Source organism: Astatotilapia calliptera, chromosome 5 (assembly GCF_900246225.1).
Source record: "Astatotilapia calliptera chromosome 5, fAstCal1.2, whole genome shotgun sequence".
In the NCBI taxonomy this organism is placed as follows: domain Eukaryota; kingdom Metazoa; phylum Chordata; class Actinopteri; order Cichliformes; family Cichlidae; genus Astatotilapia; species Astatotilapia calliptera.
In genome coordinates, this window is record NC_039306.1 from 20772002 (window position 1) to 20791190 (window position 19189).

Sequence of the window (19189 nt, forward strand, 5' to 3'; positions counted from 1 at the left end):
GGACAGTCACCACTAATATAGCAGATTGCATTCATGTGGTCCACTGAAGGTCAGAGCTACATATGACATGAAGATTACGATTTGAAAATCAGTTCTTGGCAAAAATAGAGACCTTTGCTTTGGTTTCAGTGAGTGAGGCCTAATTAAAATACAGTGAGGCATATTTCATTCTCTACTTAATAACAAAACTACATAGGCTGAGTACATTATTCAGAGATGGCATTGGAGTATTTACAAAACGCTGCTCTGTTAACCAGGCACGAGTGATAAAGCAGGGATAAAACAACACACACACACACACACACACACACAAACACAGATACTGTCATCACTCAAACAAGTGTTTGTGTTTTGTTTTGTTTTTTGAATAAAGTGGCTTCTTATGAAAACAAATGAGTATCTGCTCACTTTAACAGCAAACAGAGATTACTGTATTATGTTACAGCCTGAATTTGCAGGAACAAGATGTCTTCTTAAAATATATCAACCAACTGACCGCCCACATTGTTGACACTGACTAGATTTGCATGCTCTATTCAAAATTTGGCTAAAAGAAATGGCATGCTCTTAATTGTACAAAGTGCACTGGACTTAATTAAGTGAACAAACTTGCATGAATATTGGTGTAAATATGAGTACAAGACAAGAAAAGTGGTCCAACTCAGGCTCAGATGCAGAGGTGTAAAGTGCACCTCTTCGGCCCACATTCAACTGAGCAAAAATAAAGTCTTACTGCTAAACTGAAGAAATTAGCGGGTCACTGCTGAAGTATAAGAAAACTGCAAACATACTAGCTGCTTTGTGAATGAAAGCTATATAAACTGTTTAGCAGCCCAAACCAAGCAAACCAAGTAAAAATCTTCAAGTTATTATTAACAAGTATTTCTGACTGAAATCAACTTAACAGTGCAAAAACAAAAAATACACAGAAATCATGTGTCTGTGTATTTTTCAAACATCCTGGTATGAAAATGTGTGTCAGTGTTTAAATGTTCTTTACAAAATGACAGATTCTGAGTGAGCCAAAAGTTCCAGCAGAGAATTGTTTCCTAAAGGCCATGAACTTCTGTTTAAAGGCCAAGGTGTCCTCGCCGACTTGGCGAGATGTAATAAGTTGAAACCGAGTCAATAAACCTCACTGGGCTATCTGACGAACAAGTTACTTGACACACACTAATAAGATTTTGTGTGCGAATGTGAATGTGAGGAAGGAAACAGTGCTTCCAAACAGGGATCGTGGCTCATTGTGGGAAATGACCGGACACTGTGTGGCTGCACAAACCTTCTATCTAAAGTAAACTCTCCCGCTGCCTCAGTCTCACATCCAGGCTGCCATTCTCAAAGCAGATGAAAGAGGGCAGGCTCACACATTCAAAGAGACCTTTATTAAAAGGCTAATGAGAGAACAAGCCGTCGTCCCAGACTGAAAATGACTAAATCTGAAGTTTTTGTATAAAGGAAAAAAAACCCTGTCATTACTTAGTGACAACAATAATGCATATATCGACTCAGGTGAAATGTAGTAGGTTAAAAAAAATAAAAAAATGTGTGGCCAACTTACCTCTCACCCAAACAGCAAACCTGTGATTAGTGGAGAAGACAGATAAATGTACAAACTACCCGAGTACACTTACAAGGAAAAAGCCTAATTGGCAGCATGGTGCGTGATGTCCTGCAGGTGCTGCAGAACGAAGAGTATCCAAGAGCCGAGGGGAAGAAGGAATCGATAAGTGCACCACAAACACTTCTGCCTCTTATCACCTTTACTTACTGCATCACTGGGCTGTCGCTAAGAATAGGTTCCTCACGTACCAGGATGATTAAACCCTGGAAATGCTTAAATGTTTACAACGTTTTCTCAAAATGTGCAGACAGATAACAGACGTAAAGGAAATGATTTTACTGAGATCGAGTAGATGGAGACATAGCGTTTTAAAGCATGAGGTTATAGCCAGCATACCAATGTCATATTGTCTTTTAATTGCAATACCTGTAATTTTGTGTAGTTCTGAGCTTCTTCGCCCCTCCTCACCTTGTCAGTCTCTTCTGGAAGCACCGAGATCCAGGAGGAAGCTCAGAGGGGACAGAGCCTTCTCTATTGTTGCTCTTAAATAATGGAATAACTTTGTGCCCTTGCACGTTAGAGAGGCCCCTTCACTGTCCACTTTTAAAACACGTCTTAAAACCCATTTATTCTTTGGCTTTCAACCAAAGAGACTTAATTTTCCTTTTAGTTTTTCTTTTAGTTATTTGACTTTTTAAATTGGTTTTATTTATGTCTTATGTATTTTTATTATTTAGTTACAATAAATACCATTTTGTGTCAGCTATGAAGTGCTTTATAAATAAAGTATAGTATGGTATTGTATGTTATGTTATTTATACATGTCTGTGTCCTGAAACATGAAGACCTTTTCTGTCGTTCCTCAATTTTGTGTGTGTGTGTGTGTGTGTGTGTGTGTGTGTGTGTGTGTGTGTGTGTGTGTGTGTGTGTGTGTGTGTGTGTGTGTGTGTGTGTGTGTGTGTAATTTTTTCTCCCCTTCCAAGTGAGCGGTAACAAGGATGAGTTACATTTTTAAAGCCTTCTGATACAAATGAGCAAATATGACCTACACGGCAAATTAGTACAAAAAAGTACATTCCCATTCCCAATCACACTTTGATAATCAGATGCCTAGAAGTTGACATTCAGCCTAGTGAGGCTTAATTGCACAAACCTTAGAAAAATGCAACAATTTTGCTTAGGCGTAAATAGGTTAAGCATTAGCTGTGATTTACCGTAGATGTAAACAAGTGCACGGCTCTGTGTGAAAAACAGAAAATAAGTGAATTACAGAAGTGCTGTTATTCTCTGAAAGCTCGGCAGAGCAAACAAGAAAGCAGGCATTATATGAAATTTTAGGCAGAGCCCAGTGTGTACACTGGGCTTCAGAGCATCATGCCCAGACTTTGTAGGAAAGAAGGGGGGGGGGGGGGGGGGGGGGCTGATGAAACTGCCATCGGCGTCATTGGAGTCTAAATATAGCTTTGTGCATCTACAGCCAAGTGTTCCCTCTGCAGACTGTCAAATGGCGGACTGAAGGAATAACAGCCATATTAATTGTAAACATATAATATGTAGCCTTGCAGGTCAGGCCTCCACCTCTTGGCTCGATGCTTTCTGTTCTTCCAAGGTTATTATTTCTGAGAGCCCTCAAGAATCGAGAACCTGGTGTTAGCCAATAAAATGTAATGCAGAGAACTTCTGAGGAATGAAAGCCTTAATAATGAAGGAGCTTTATCTTGCTCTCACCACGACCTGCATCTTAAAGCACACAGACACATTCACAGGAAAAGCAGACAGGCATATTCCTCCGCCAACAAGATTTTCACCAAGCTCCCCAGCAATCAGTCACTGAGACAAATGCGTGCTCGCAAACTCACACATTACTTATTGACTCTCACTCTTGCTTTCTGCACTTTGATGGCATCGCTGCCACAACCCCTGTTTTTCTGCACCATCCCACGCAGAAATCGTTGGACAGAGAGCAGTTAAGGGAGTCTACGCCTTGAGCCTCCGAGGCATTAAAGATGTAAAGGGGCTGAAGAGGATCAAAGTAGGGGCGATGCTGCCACGCCTTCTCCCCGCCTCTATTTCCCTTTGGGCTGGTGCAAAGTTCTCAGTGCCAAACAAAAAGAGCAAAGAGAGGTTCACTTTAAAACTGTGTTAAGGCTTGTGATGTCTGGTGATAGTGCAGAAACAAAATATTGCTAATCGATTGCAACAACTGCATTTGTGTGTTTTTAAAAAATATAAAGCCACTATGCCACCATGCACCATGGGCTTTCAGTGTGGAGTTTGCATGTTCTCCCCATGTTTGTGTGGGTTCACTCCGGGTACTCCAGCTTCCTCCCACCGTCCAAAGACATGCAGTTAGTGGGGTTAGGTTAACTGGAAACACTAAATTGCCCATAGGTGTGAGTGTGAATGGTTGTTTCTGTGTATGTATTAGCTCTGCGACAGACTGGGACCTGTCCAGGGTCTACCCTGCCTCTCGCCCTAAGAAAGCTGGGAAAGGCTCCAGCGCCTTTCCCAGCGAATGGATGGATGGATAATTATAAATAAAAGTATAAATCTGTCATAGGGAGTGACTCTAGATGGTCATGCCCCACCAATACTGCCACACCCATTTTCCTAACTCAAACTAACACATATATCTTTAATTAGGTAAATCATCTTTACACAGAGACACATATTAGCGCTATTTAAAATAATTAAACTAATCAACCTGATTTGTAAACAATACAGACTCCTGAGTTAATAATCACTGTAGGAATAAGCCCAAAGAAAAAAAATACAATGTGGGATATTTAAAGGACAAATTCCAGTGAAAGGTTTAATGTCAAACTGTGGTTGTAGGTCCCACTTACACCTTACACCCTGTAATATAAGAGGGAAAAAAAACTATAGTCTTTCTAATAAGGGTTTCTCTCAGTGGATCAAACTCTGGTATGTTTTTGGTTGTTTTGTTTTGTTTTTATTTCCTGGCCTGCAGTTTTAAATCGCCATATGCTGAAGAGCTGTTTTTTGATCCCAGATAAATTCATAAAGTGGGTAAAGGTACTTACTTTCATAAGACATCTGTACATTTACCTCACTTGGGTATGTAGGAAAAGTAATTTCAAATTGCCAAACTCCTAATATAGTATTTCTCTGCTCGCTTAATTTTCATGCAGTATGCGCAGTTCCTTTCTTTTCTTATGGCAAATACTCTGTATATAGATACAGACAGACAGACAGACAGATCAATCACACACAAACCAAGGAAAGCATATTAGTATATTGCACTCACTGCATATCACATACTTTACACAGTGACACAAATGGGGAGTGTTGGGCAAAGCAAAAAAAAACAAAACAGCACTAATCAGATATCCTTATATGCAAACAACCAAAGCACCTTTGAAAAGCTATAGTGCCTACATTTCCAGGGGGTCTGGGCTGTATACAATATACTGTAGAACAAAGCAAAAACGAGTAGGTATCTGCATAACAATTCAGCCCTTAAACATGTACCTGAACACAGCTTTCTCATCCAAGTACCGGGAGAAAAAAAGGCTCTACTACAAAGCTTGATATTCAGACAAGCTGGGATGGGGGCAGTAAGTGGGAGGATTCCTCTACCTGACTTTGTAGAAAATAACTCACACACAACAACAACAACATGAGGCAAAACAGTAATGTAGAAGCAACAGCCACTCATTCTCTAACTGTGTTCAATTCCCATTCACCATCATGCTGCCTGACAGACAGCATGTAGTTTTTCAGCTGCTTGCGAGGGGTACATGGCTGGTACAAGGCACAAACACTGACTACAGACAAACAGACAAGAAAGATATGTTAAGAACAGATATCTCTGAGTTTTCTAGAAGCCAAAACAATTCTGACTTTGATGACAGAAAAACCTCAAAGCAAAAGCATACTTCTAAAGCATAAAGTGGTTGCAAAAACAATGGCTGGCTGTGACTGAACAGACACATTTATATTCAACCACAGAACCATCTAACCAGAGCGAAGGGCACTTCAGTTGTTTACTCTGTGGATACACCTGAAATCAGCACAGTTCCTCTGGATAACCTCTAATCAAGCCATTGCATGAAATATAGATGTTGTGGACAACCAAAACAAAATTTCTATATTTAATTCACCAAATAATAAGATCAAAGAGGATGAGGAAGAGTGGCTGGTGAATAAACCATGAGCAGAATGAAGGTGAGGAATCAACACTGTGCGGTGGCGGAGCATGAAGGGTGTCACTAACTTAAAAAGGTGAAAACAGTGAGGATTTTACCAGCGATTAACAGCAACACTTCGGCATCAGTGCAGTGGAAGACACAGTCTGGGCTGCAACTCATTTCATTATTCATAGATCAAGTATTCATACTTAAGAAGACAACACTGCAGAACCTTGGGTGACATTATCAGATGTTTTGTGAACAACAATCTGAGTATCATGATATAGAGAAGCAGCTCATCTCCTTTGAGAAGATTTACATATTGCCTGTAGTTTACATGTTATTTTTAAGGAAGAAAAGATTTTTTAAAAAAGGGATAAATACTTTACATTGCAAATATTTTTATTTTACTTTTACAATTTTAAACTAATGACATCAGTGATGGACTTGGTGTACTTTAAAATTGATCAGGGCGGGAATATTCAGTATTTTTTTTTTTTTACTTTCATGACAAATAATGAAGGATGAGGATTTCTCCTAATATACGTTTAATTTAGGTTTCTTAAATTTAGGTTAATTAGTTCATTTAGGTTTTCAAAGGAGCTTGCAAAGAAAAGCGTCTGGACTTCTTTAAGTTGCTTGAAGACGTTTCACCTCTCATCCGAGAAGCTTCTTCAGTTCTAAGGTCAAATGGTGGTGAGTCCCAGATTTAAACCTAGTGGGAGTGACCCCCCACTAGGAAAGAGGAGTGAAAGAAGCCATATATGTCCACTGTGAGCGACCATCTTTGAACAGAGGCGGTGGTTTACGACACCAACTCTCTGCCATCTATAATCCAGTTTTGAGTTCCCTCCCCAGACGCCTTAACGCCCACTCACATCCTGGGCCATCTGACCTCGGGAATTCGCATGATAAGGTGGGGCCAGGTTTCACAATGAACTCACCCGAAACCCTGGCTGATTGGGACCCACACCCAGTTTCACACCTTGGCTCAGGCGATTAGAGGATCATCAGGGGGTCCTTTTGTCCCTCTGTGGGGGGTCACTCCCACTAGGTTTTAAATCTGGGACTCTCCACCATTTGACCTCAGAACTGAAGAAGCTTCTCGGATGAGAGGTGAAACGTCTTCAAGCAACTTAAAGAAGTCCAGACGCTTTTCTTAGCAAGCTCCTTTGACTACGATGACCTGGATGACTGAGAACCTTCACAGACATTTTAAAAGGTTTTAAAATGTGTTTGCATTCATAAACAATAACTGGGATGTGGAACAGGAAGTCCTGAATCAAATATCCGCTACTGACCACTGTCCAGTTAGAAGTTTGCAGACTGCAGTTTTCTGATCCATCAAGCTACAAAGCGTTTATCTTTTTTTAAGATCATATTAGATTGTCTGAACTTGCAATCGGCTTCTTCTTTTAAACATTCCTGGTCAGTTCTGCATTGTGTGGACTTCCACCGTCCACTGCAGAGTGAGTATCTGAAGTCATACAGAAAATGAAGAAATGGGAGCAGGCTTCATATTAGATCGCACTTAGCACGTCTTCACAGCTGCTTCTGGACAGCTCGTGCCCCCGTGACACACAAAGCTGGCCACTCAAGTTATTAGCTTCAACTGTTGCCGACCTGTCATCGCAACAGACCCATACTCCTCAAACTGTGGGCTGTGGGCTTTGATGCACAATTCTAATTCAGGCTGAGCTCAAAACAATATTCCAGTTATTTATCTTTGTGACAGTGCTAAATTGCTTAGACTTTCCTTCCAGGCACTACTGTGAAAACCAAGGAAATTGAGCTTTAATGCTGATAAAGATTTAAGCTTTCCCAGTTCCGCTTACAGTATTTTTGTGGGCAATGATTTGTTAGTCTGCACTGTTTACGATTTCCCCTCTTCTCTATATAAAACATATCTTATCTTTAAATATGATCTAAGTAACCTATGAAGCAAAATTAACCCATAAAAGCCCAGACACACTTTCACTGTCAAGAAAACTATATAATTGCTGAAACAGAAACTTTCTTCAATCTGTAAAAGGACGGCGACACCCATAAAAACGTGGGTTCTTATGGGTTACGATAGACTGCATTCGTATACAGTCACAAACCTCGGATGATACAAATGCAGGATATTTCAGGAGGTTTATAAATATAATTCTTTTAATTGTTGAGGCACCTGCAGGGCATACAACATCATCCTATGACACAGTATAGAGGGAAATGAGGGGAAAGATGCTTTTATGATGTTTAAGCTTGATTCAGATAAATGGATTGGTAAATGGACGGGGGCTATCAGCATCTCATCTTGCTTCTGCTCACGGGGACTATTACCGTTTTTTTTCTGGGGCGAACACCAAAATAACAGCACACTGATTGTTTGCTTTGATTCTGTAGGTCCTGGGCTTGCTCAGTCCTTTAATGTAGCGTGACAGCTACTCCTTTGTCCTCTAATTTTTCCTTTTCTTTCAACACTGGCATTTTTACAACTCAGAGAAGATACCAGTCCTGCTGTCTTACCTGTTCAATCATTGCTTTCATTTGAAGTGATATTAAACATAAATGGCCAAGACCTCAGGCATTAATCTAATATGACAAATTCACTGACATTTTAATTTGCTTTTAATAGTCAAACCAACACATGCTGAAGATATTATAGTTTAAATACTGTTATGCTTTGTGGATAAAAGACAAGTGGCTGACTCGCAGTCAGGAGCACCAGGGAAATTTCACGGTGGCCTAAGGGTTGTTTTATCCTGCCGTGAATGTGAGCAGCAATATTACAAAAGCAGGAATGATCTGCCTGACCTCTCAGAGTCCACACATCAGCTGTAGCTCTCTCGTGTTTTCCTATAGGCTGTATGTTCTCGCTCTTTTCTTCTGCAGCAATAGCACAATAGATGGTCAAGTTAAGAGTGGAGGTGAGAGAAAGAGAAGGAGAATGAGAATGAATAATCCTCCCAATTGTCTCATTGCCCAGTTCTTGTACAGCTTTTGTATTATTATGGTTACACGCCTTATTTTGAGAGTGAGACAAAGCACATCAACAGCACTGTTCTTTTTAATAATCTACACTACACATCCACTAACACGATTAAAGTGAATTCTTTTAACCAGATAGAGCCAATCTGTTGTGGTGACAGCCCTAAATAACACACAGCCTAAGTGGAATGGAGCCAAATTCCCAGCCTGAGTTATTGTTTCAGTCTGCCCCATGGCTGGACACACAAAGGAAGTGCTGAGGTCCAAAAGGGCAGTTAGGCACTTAACCTGCTCACAGATAGCAGAAGCATTACAAGAAGCCAGTAGGTTTACTAAAATCCCTGAGAAAACACTCTCACGCTCTCCAAACACTCTCAGAAACTGATTGTACGTCACCCGTCTCTGCTCCACAATCCCAACAGTGTCGCTGCTTTGAGTAATTTAAGAAAAAGAGTATATAATTATTATTATACACATATGAGGATTTCATGGCCCACTTTCTGTTTAGCCATTCTCTCCAGGCTTGTGTTTAGATGCAGTTGGAGAAAAGTTCTTTTAATCATTTATACACAGACTAGCACAAAAATTTAGTAGAAAGAATATGTACGGTTTGTGCAAAACTGTCACACAAGTCTTACGCTCCTTTCAAACTCCCTCAAACTACACATCTACTCCATTAATCATACATGTATGTATACATTTCTAATACATTCACATACCTTCCCCTTAGACCAAGCCACACTAAACCATATTCCATTATTCATGAGCCGTGCTGCAGCTAGTATGCATAGTGCTCTTGTCAGTGGGTGTTATTAGCCCACAGAGGAAGCTCCTAAACCCTGAGTGCAACAACCTGTCGCAGCACTCAGGTCAACTGACGGACTAAGCATTTCTGTCTCGCACACACACACACACACACAAGTGTGTGAGTGAAAACGGATCCCAGCATAAAAGACACAGCTGCAAGCTCACAAGAAACGCATTTAGGGATGCAGTGGCTTTGACTTTAGACCATTTATTCTGTGTCAGTGCACATATTACAGTTTGTCCTGCCTCTAAAAATCGGGTGTTACAGCTCATAGAGCGCCACATACTTCAAAGATCATAAGGTTAGACTGTGTATTAGTATAATGGCTAAAGTTGGTCCTAGTTATCCCAACCAGAGGCAGCTTCAAACTACATACTTGGAAAATATGACATATTAAAATATATATTTTGTGTCATTTTTAACTCCCCCCCTCATTTTTCTGTCATTACTCTTGCAACCCCTAACACTTAGTTCAGCTGTGCTGTGACAGAGCAGGTAAAAAGAAAGAGCAGGAGACTATACTGCATGCATCAGAGGAGTTAAATGGCAAGACAAAACTACAAATTGATGTAGACATTGTATACAGGCAAATTTTCACATTCCACCTGATATAGTGGACAGCCAAGAAAAAAGAAATCCAATTATTTCAGTACCAATAATTGAAGCATTAAAGAGAAGGCCAGGATGACAGAGAACAATATAAAAAGTGAGAAATAGCTGTGCCTACACGACAGCTTTGATGTGGTGGCTGAGCTGATATAGCCAGTGGACAGTCCTTGCACCCATTTTCCTGAACACAATAACAGATGAAGGACTAAATGCAGTAAGGCACTACTGTGATGGCATAATGGTACCATTTACTTCTACATGCTGATCATTTAATGGCTTTGTGTTGTCAATTGAAAAACTGCAGTTTACAGATAAAGCATAAAAGGTTCACAGAATTAGAGCCAAACCACTGAATTTCTGCACTCAAATGTGAGGCCTCTTACACTAAATCAGCTTTTTTGTGAACTAGTTTTCTGTCACACATTGTCACGAATTTGAGAAAGGTGGTTTGTTCCACTCTGAAACACTAAATGTCACAAAGATCGAGCTTTTTTTTTTTTTTTCAAATATAATAATGCATTTTCTGTCTAAAAAATAATGGGGTGTTTTCAACTCCTGTGAAAAGACAGATATTAAATAAACAGATGATCAGACACGGAAGCAGGCACATGCATGCGAGTCCCCCTACACACAAAATTACACGAGGAGCATTATTCATGCGACGGGACGCACCTAAATGAAACCATGTGTGTAAATGTCATAAGCAAATGTCAATAGCTTTTTGAGGCCTGTCCTGAGGAAATGGAGCCAAGCATACGGGCTTGGAGGACTCATATGCACCTTCATTTTCTACTATTTCATCTAGTCTAAATTTGATTTGAAGACCTCATCTGCTCATGTGATGAATTAAACGACACATAGGCTGGGAACTTTTTACAAGCAGCAAGCAGAAAAGAATGAGAGACAAAACCACAAGAGAAAAATGGAAGAAAACTCCTGCTTCTCTTGTTCATATGATGATATACACTATATGTGGAAGAGTGCATGAATGAATATAAACGACCTGTAAACATATTCACACTGTTTAGATCCAATGAGAAAACAAGGCTCACTAAGAATGCTAGCTAAATATAGTAGCTAAATATAGTAGCGAGCTCGACCCAATACTACTGTTTAAAAAGTTTAAAAGAGTATGTACCTCAATGTAGGAAGCAATTCTGGGGTACACTCTGTAAGGCCCGAGCACGTGGGACAGAGGGGTGGTGCAAGGAAAGCTGGTGGTCACAGCATGGCTCACATCTGGCATAGAAAACACCTTGAAGCCAAACTTCTCATACAGCTTCTGCAGATCTTCATCTGGCTTCTCTTCACCCTCACACAGGATGCTGCCCACCACGTAGCGGCACTTCTCTGGTGGCCTCTGAGCGCGCAGAGAGAGAGAGAAAAAGTGAATATACAGCATATGATGCATGTTCAACCCCATTTCAAGCCCTTTAATGTAGAAGGAGTAAGAAGTCGTGAGGTTTCAGCTGGACGAAAGACAAAAAATAACTGATCACAGGGTTGTTATTAATCAGCCACGCTCACATAGACAACTTTTTCTTTGCAGAGTAAAAAACAAAAGGTCAATATTTTATGATATATTACGATTATTACAAGCAGTGCTTTAAAGCATATGAAGAGGCTCAGTACAGTGAAAGGGAGCGAGTTGGAGGATGCAATCTGTATGTTGGGATTAATGCTGCATCAACACAAAACTACACACGTGTGCAAGTAAAAATAGAAGCCATTTGACTGAAACATGTTGAGACGTTGCACCTTCATATAGCCCGAAGTGTCTCTGGACAGAGGGCTGCCAGCTCTGGTGAACATCTTACCCCAGATATCCAAAAGCCAGATCACATACACGGTAGTCCAAATTGTATATGTGCTAAAAACGATGCCCGTACCGTGGGCAAAATATCTTATTTTTATGCAAAAATGATTTGAAACATTTCAAGTGATAACTAAATAGGATGTTTTGTCTTACATGAAAAGCATTTATTAATAACAGGGCTCTCCACACAGTTAATTTACTTCCTCTGAATTCTGGAGGTATTATACAATCAATTTGATGAGTAATATTGTAATATTTCTAGGTTCAGCTACAGAACATCACCCCTAGAACTGGCAGAGACTGTCTGTCTTGTCTTATGACATTTGAGGAGAGCAGACACAAACTGACAGGATGGTATGATCTCCCTCACTTAAAGGCCTTTCTGCCAACATTATGTCTCTTAATGTGCCCACATGTCTGCATGCAGATGTGAGATAAGCACAGGAACAAACACTGAGTGAGCTGTCAGTCAGAAAAGGATCTGACAACGGATCTCCCACTCACATCCGCTTGTTTGCAGTCTGTCTGCTGCAGAAGGAGAGTGGGAGCTGTGGTTAAAGGGCCATACCAGTTTGGGTTTTTGTCCCCAGTACATTTTATATTAACTGCCCTTTCTTGATGAGCGTTGTCACTGTATTTTAGATGCCCGAGTCTAAGTTTTCAGCCGTGTGTAAAATAAGTTGTAGCTTAGATTAAAATTCCTAGACATGAGGAAACTGCCAATAATGATGATGCTGCCTTACTGCAGGAAATTTTATGCAGAACAACAAACAGGCTCTTTAGAATGAGTGCAATTCTAATGGTTCCCATTAATTCCTGTACAGTATAAAAAGAACTTGCAGAGACACATAAATAATGTTATGTCAAAACAACTGGATACAAAATAGAATATTCACTGTGGGAAATTACCCAATTCAAGGGCATTTTAAATTGCTGCCATGAGATTTTCATAACACAGTGAAATCCAGAAAGCTGATGAGAAAAGCAGGATTTGCAAGTAAGTTCAAGTTTCACAAGTAAGTTTAAGTGACTCCTGTCAAATGGGTTAAAACATGCAAAAAACAGTGTAGTGTTTAAGACCTGCTGCTGGTTTCTGCTCTGTGACAGTGGATGTCTGTGGAGGGCTGGCACCGAGGGGGCACAGATGGAAGACGCTCATCTTCATGTCCCTGGCATCCTTGCATAATTATCACGACTCAACACCACAACGTCCTCTTCTTTTCCATTTCACTTCTCACATTCGGAGCTATTTTTTGACCACACTGCTACTACACTGTGCCATCGCTGCTGTCTTACTTTGTTCATGCAGCAGCTTTTGTGTTGTATTTCAGCATTTGTGGTTGGGTGAGATAAATATATTTCAACACACAGACCCCTCAACCATGGGTGCCGCTCGCATGCATGTACCATGTGGGTAATAATAATGACTGACAGTGTCTGTTTGGGATGAGCAGATAATCTTAACTGTCACATGACACCATGTTCAGTGGTGATTCAGAGAACATAGATCACCTGCTTTTGACAGGGAATTATTCATACATGGCAGCGTGAGATACACTAGATCTATTTACAACGAAGCAATGAGTCACTGCAAACACAGGGAGTCACAATGGCTGCGTTAGCAGTGTCACAGTGAATTGTCGCAACAATGTAACCATGTACACATCTCTATTTAAAAGCCTAGTAACATATAAAGGAATGTAATTACTAGTTACTAACTATTACTGGTACTAAAGCAAAAACACTGACGCTAGGAACCATGCTCTCCCTTTAGTAACTGCAGACAGCAGGTGGAATTCTTAGCGTATCTATCAAGTGTGACCATGTGAATTTCTCTTCGTGGCTTTTAGTAAAAATCCTTTTAACTGTTGTCAGTTTGTCTTGAAATATAAGGTGATTCTAACCGTTGGGTGATTTTCCAAGAACCTTATCTTCACTTAGTTTTTAAAATCATTCAGTAAATCTTTGCACCATAAACACGATACAAAAAAACTGCTTTTCATAGGCACATGGAAGTGCACATAAGATTGTCCGTGTGCAGAAGTACTCTTGTCCACCACCACAAACGATTTATGAAGATGCCAAATGTAAGCAAAAAAGAAACAGACATGCACATAAACTACAAAAATAACACCAACAAGGTGAGATAATGAAAAGTGCAAACAACCTTTTTTTTCCAATTTTATGTGGTGCAGTAAATTAAACTCTTCAGATAAGTAAAACATTAATGATAGCTTAAAAAATATATTAAATTTAAATTTAGATGAATAAAACAGCATTAGTAACATGATTTCTTCTTTAGCCTCTCCCCTCTATCCAAATGGATTTATGTGCAGGGATTGGCCTGCATCGCCCTCTGTCCTACATGGATGCATCAAATGTATGGGCTGTCAGCATGGCTTCTGTACAAAGCTACTCCCTGTCAACACTGGTGGTTTATGATAAGACAAAACAATAGCCATTCAAACACAGAAGGGATAACAACACCCCTCCCACGTACGGCCTTTCTTCAGCGTCTTATATCTCGCCATCTCTCATGCTCTCTGCACTGATAGACTAGAGTGGTAGCCAAACCAGTAGTTCACTAATGATATCATTCAGGGCTCTAGCTATCATTCACATCCCACACAGCAACAGGAACAAACAGCAGCTCTGACTGCATCTCATCTCTGCTTCCCTTCAGATAACACACCCCAGAAACTACAGGCAATTAGGAGAGGGAGAGTAACAACACTCCATGTACTTGACTTGTACTGGCTTCTCCGCCACAGTTGTTCAAATGTCCGAAAGGCAGAAATTCTTCACCTCTGTCCACACTGCCAAAGCTGTGATTTTGAAAGACCATTTCTCACAGGTAGCAGAGGAAACGCCGACTGTGGCTTTTTGATTGGCGGGAGTAAAAAGCAAAGCGATAGATAATGGCAAGACTGTGGTGCTTTTACCTTGGAAACTGAACACAGATATATTATATTTCGGTACCGAGCTGTAGAAACCCAATTTCCTTAAAAGTGGCTTGTAAATGTGTGTGTTTTATGTGTGTGCAGCTATAGATACAGGCTTATAGATAGATATAGATCTTTCAGCATAACATTAGCATTATCAGCCATAACTACTTTTTATTGATTTTCACTGATTTTCTTGCTAAGGGGATGAGTGTGGCTAAACTCTCCCAATGAGAAAATGTCCTCTAAGGGGTAAAAGAGCTATTGGATCACTTCGAGGTAGAGGTCAAGTTTCAGGTTTTTCCTTTAATTTGCCAGTTGTTTTGTACATATAAGCCAGCTCTCTAAGGACCAGTTGAGAGACAAAGTAATTTCAAAAGCAATTCTTTGCTTGAGGCTACAAGGGTTCTTTTTTGATGGATGAGTGCTCTCCAACAATACAAAAGCGCAGCTGAGAGAGGTAATTTTTTATTAGCAGACACGTAATGAGGATTTACTTTCTTCATCTTGCTTGCTCTTAGCCCCGTATCTCTAGCCTCCTGGCCTTCAGTGCTTTGTATGCACTGTTTCCAGTGTGGGGCGCTTTGTAATCGGTCATTTCTGAAGTGTCAGCAGGTTAGGGAGGACTGGGGACAAACACACCAAGGAGACAACTCTCTACCTTGCCGCAGCATAAAACAAAGGATCACAATAAGCATGCCATGCTCTGCTTAATCCAGGATTATCACCACAGTCAAGACAAAACTGGAAAACTTCCACTCACCAAAAAGTAAATCTAAAATGTAAACTAGGAGGGAAGGAGTGACTAATATTGCTCGGTTTTTAAATAAACCATGTAAACCCTGTAAAGGCAACATAGCAGCACAGCTATGAGCTGTGAAACAATGATTTAAATAAATAAATACATCATTCTTATTTCATGTCAAGTTTGCTACAGCACAAAACTAAGTAGTGTCACTGAAATTAGTGCTGAAAAATGATAAGACTTAGAGCCAAATGCGACATGTTTGCCCTTCATGCTCTTGTTGGCAAACTGGGTTTTGCCATCGTGACAGACTGGAGTTAAAGAGGCTGTGATAGTACAAGGTCCTTTCATTGCACTGCAGCCAACAAATCTGCAAATTTAGACCCTCTTTAAAGCTCTATGCCATCTTCAGATCAGTGTCCCCAGTGAAGTATGACAAGGAGGAAATGCAGCATTCATAAAGAAAACCCCAAGTCTGTGTAAAGCGGATAACAACCACAATCATATTTCATCTACGGTTCAACTGGATCGGATAAATGTATGGCGGGTTTTGCTGGGGAGCTCTCTCTTTCCGCTCAGTGGTTCACGGGATCATTTTCTTCCCATATATCTGGAACACTGAGCCAGATGGTTGTTTAGGGCACTTCAAAGACCAAGCAAAGAACTTGACACATGGGGAGAAACAAGAACAGGAGACTACAGGATAAGCAATTTCTCAACAAGAGCTGTCTTTCACCTCAGTGTGGCAGAGCAATAACCTGTCTCAGCTGAGTGGAAGCCATTCGCCCCCCACAGGCAGATGAGACGGCAAAGACAAAGTCACCAGGAAGGAAATTGAAACTTGCAAGGCTGCACAGCACCGGGACCACAGGTATGCTGTGATGGGCTGTTTGCAGCTTAATTATCGCAAAAGTAAAGGAAGCACATGTATCCAACTAAAAAAAAAAACAAAGAACTGTGCCATTCATTTTACAATTTAGGCACAAAGCAAAAATCAACCATCATTGAGAAAACTGAGTGATTTAGCATTAGACTTTAATATTGGATCAAAATCACTTTTTGAACTGAAAGCTCAAAATATAAAAATGTCCTCAAATTTAAGTGAGCCCTAAAGCATCCAAATCAGATTATACATCCAGTGATGTGATGTTGTGTGGGCCCCAGTGGCCCTTTAAGTCAGGAGCCAAAGGAAATCCATTTTTTTGTCTCTCTTGCTTTCACCGAGTGCAGCTCTGTCCCTTTAGGCTGTGCTCAGACTTGGTTTGTAATTACACATGGCATCCTGGGAGCACTGGCATGTATAATTACTGGTGAGGATAAGCACCCTGCTGGAGGCAGGACACAGTTTTCCCTCACACAGTTGTGGAGCTGGTTTACCACTCCAAGGCCAGCTGGACACTGCGTGGCACTCATCAAGCGAGATGTAACAGAGTTAATCTTCCCTAATAGGAAATATGAATGAATCCACCCCCTCATCCCCAAACATGCTTAGCTCTTTCTCTAAAAAATGTTCAACTGTATTCTTCCACCATCTCCAGACATTCTCCATGTCTTGTCTAATAAATATTCAGCTCTGTAATCCAATATCCTGTGTATCCCGGACTAAAAAAAGCAGATGCGTGAAACGACGAGATGGATGGTGCAGAAGATTCAAAGACATTTTTCACCCTCTTGTTTCACTGACTAATCTGAACATGTCAGTTTATAGAGTAAAAAAAAGAGTAAAGCAGTTTGTGAAGACAGCCGAGAACAAGCGGTTCTCCATTAAACCGATTCCATCTGGATTGCTCCCGTTCTCGATTTTCAGTGTCTTTCTCAGTCCATAAAAATTAATGGGGTGTTTTACTACAGGGAGAGTTGGCATGTCCATATCCTTGCATAATATTGGCTTGAAGACCTGTGGGACCAGACTCCAGGGTATGAGTGTATTTATTTCTCGTTTCATATCCACCTTTAAAAGTGGCAACCCCTTGCCAGAAGCCCCTCTTTCATGTTGTTGCTGTTGACAGACAGACAAGCAGCACTAAAATGCTAATAAATCTGACTGGGAGTGAAGCGATGCTCGGCGCTCTGATCTGAAATTCCGATTGATGAATTGGAGCAATGCAATGCTCTCAAGGTGAGTCAGACTACCAATTTATACCCCTCTTCCAAGGCACTTCCACACCTCTCACTGCCACTCCCATATATGTCTACACATGACATTTCATTTTCTCCTCCTTGTCATGGGGAGCCATGAGTTGGTTTGCTTCGGAGAGCTAAAACAAAGTGGGAATTCAACAGATCAGAGGATGAACCAAATAGCAGCTCTACTTGAGATTCAATGCTTACACAACATGCTATGAGTGTCACAGACAGTTGCATTTGCTATGTAGCTCCTTTACATATAGTCAGATGCCATTATATTTAAAGTGAGACGTAAATTTGTACTGTACACTAATTTGACTGAAGGAGTGAAATTGCACACAGTTGTCCCTCAGTAAACTACTTCTGGTAACTGTAAGTACCTCCGGTAGTTTACTGCTTTATCCTTCATGACACGTTGGCCTCGGAGCACTCACTGCTGCCCACTCTTGTTAATGAATTCTGCTCTGGAGATTTCTTGCAGACAGGCAGCCTGCTTGTAGATTCTTTACTCGCTTTCATGCTACAACACAAGAAAGGGCTACAACTACAAAATCCAGTGATTTAGTCTGTACTTATCCAATCTGGGATCGCGTCATGGAGCTTATGTCAAAGCTCTATTACAGGAGATCCCGAGGGAGCTCTCTGCCTTCGATTGTCAAGCCGTGTAGGGTCACTGTGCAGCTGACTGACACCTGAGAGCCAAACGATTATTTTGAAATTTGAGGTTCAATCCTTCAGGTTTGTTGCAATAATAAGTTAAGGTAATTATAAGACCAAGCAAACAACTGTATAGACATAAATAAGCAACAGAGATGTCTTTAATATACAGTCAAAGAGCCTTCTGACTTGCCACATATACAACTGAATATATTCCACTGCTATAACAGAAGCCCTCTATTTTACGTAGTCAGTTTTGAATCCACATTTTCAGGGCACAGACCCCTTCTAGCTTTCATCATCGTCATTAAACAGCCACCGTATTTCAATCTGAATGCAAGGTGAATGCAGAAGAATCATCGAAAAACCAGCCATGCCCTGGAATAGAGAGCCAGGAGTGAAAACCACTGGAGTAATGTGTCATGGTGACCAGCCACTCAAGCAGGTATGAAATCCAATTTTATTTTAATTTGATGAAACTCATTTTGACTGAATGAATACTAAGAGGCTGGGCTGAGTCACACTACTTATGCCATTATAATAAATTGAGTATAAAGATCAATTGTGGTTTTGAGGAAGCACCTTCCTCCCACACAAACTCAATTTCAACGCTAATAGTGCCATCTAGAGTCCGTCAGTGTGCAGCTTAGCACGTTCAGTACATAGTAGATAGGAGATAACAATCAAAGTAAATACTGCATAGTTTAAAATACCTTCTTACTGATTTAACTAAGGAGTGTCAGGTAACTGCATAACATTATAAGATTCTGCATCTCAGCTGTGCTCCAGACTATCCT

The 19189-nt window shown here is 40.6% G+C and overlaps 1 protein-coding gene across 1 annotated transcript in view; it reads right to left on the reverse strand.

Annotated features, from left to right (window-relative positions):
• tex264a (testis expressed 264, ER-phagy receptor a) overlaps positions 1-19189 on the reverse strand; it is a 75121-nt gene that overhangs the window by 50984 nt on the left and 4948 nt on the right. The window contains exon 2 of the mRNA XM_026167974.1: positions 11244-11465. Within this exon, the coding sequence (XP_026023759.1) occupies positions 11244-11465 (222 nt within the window). The remainder of the gene's footprint in view (positions 1-11243; positions 11466-19189) is intronic.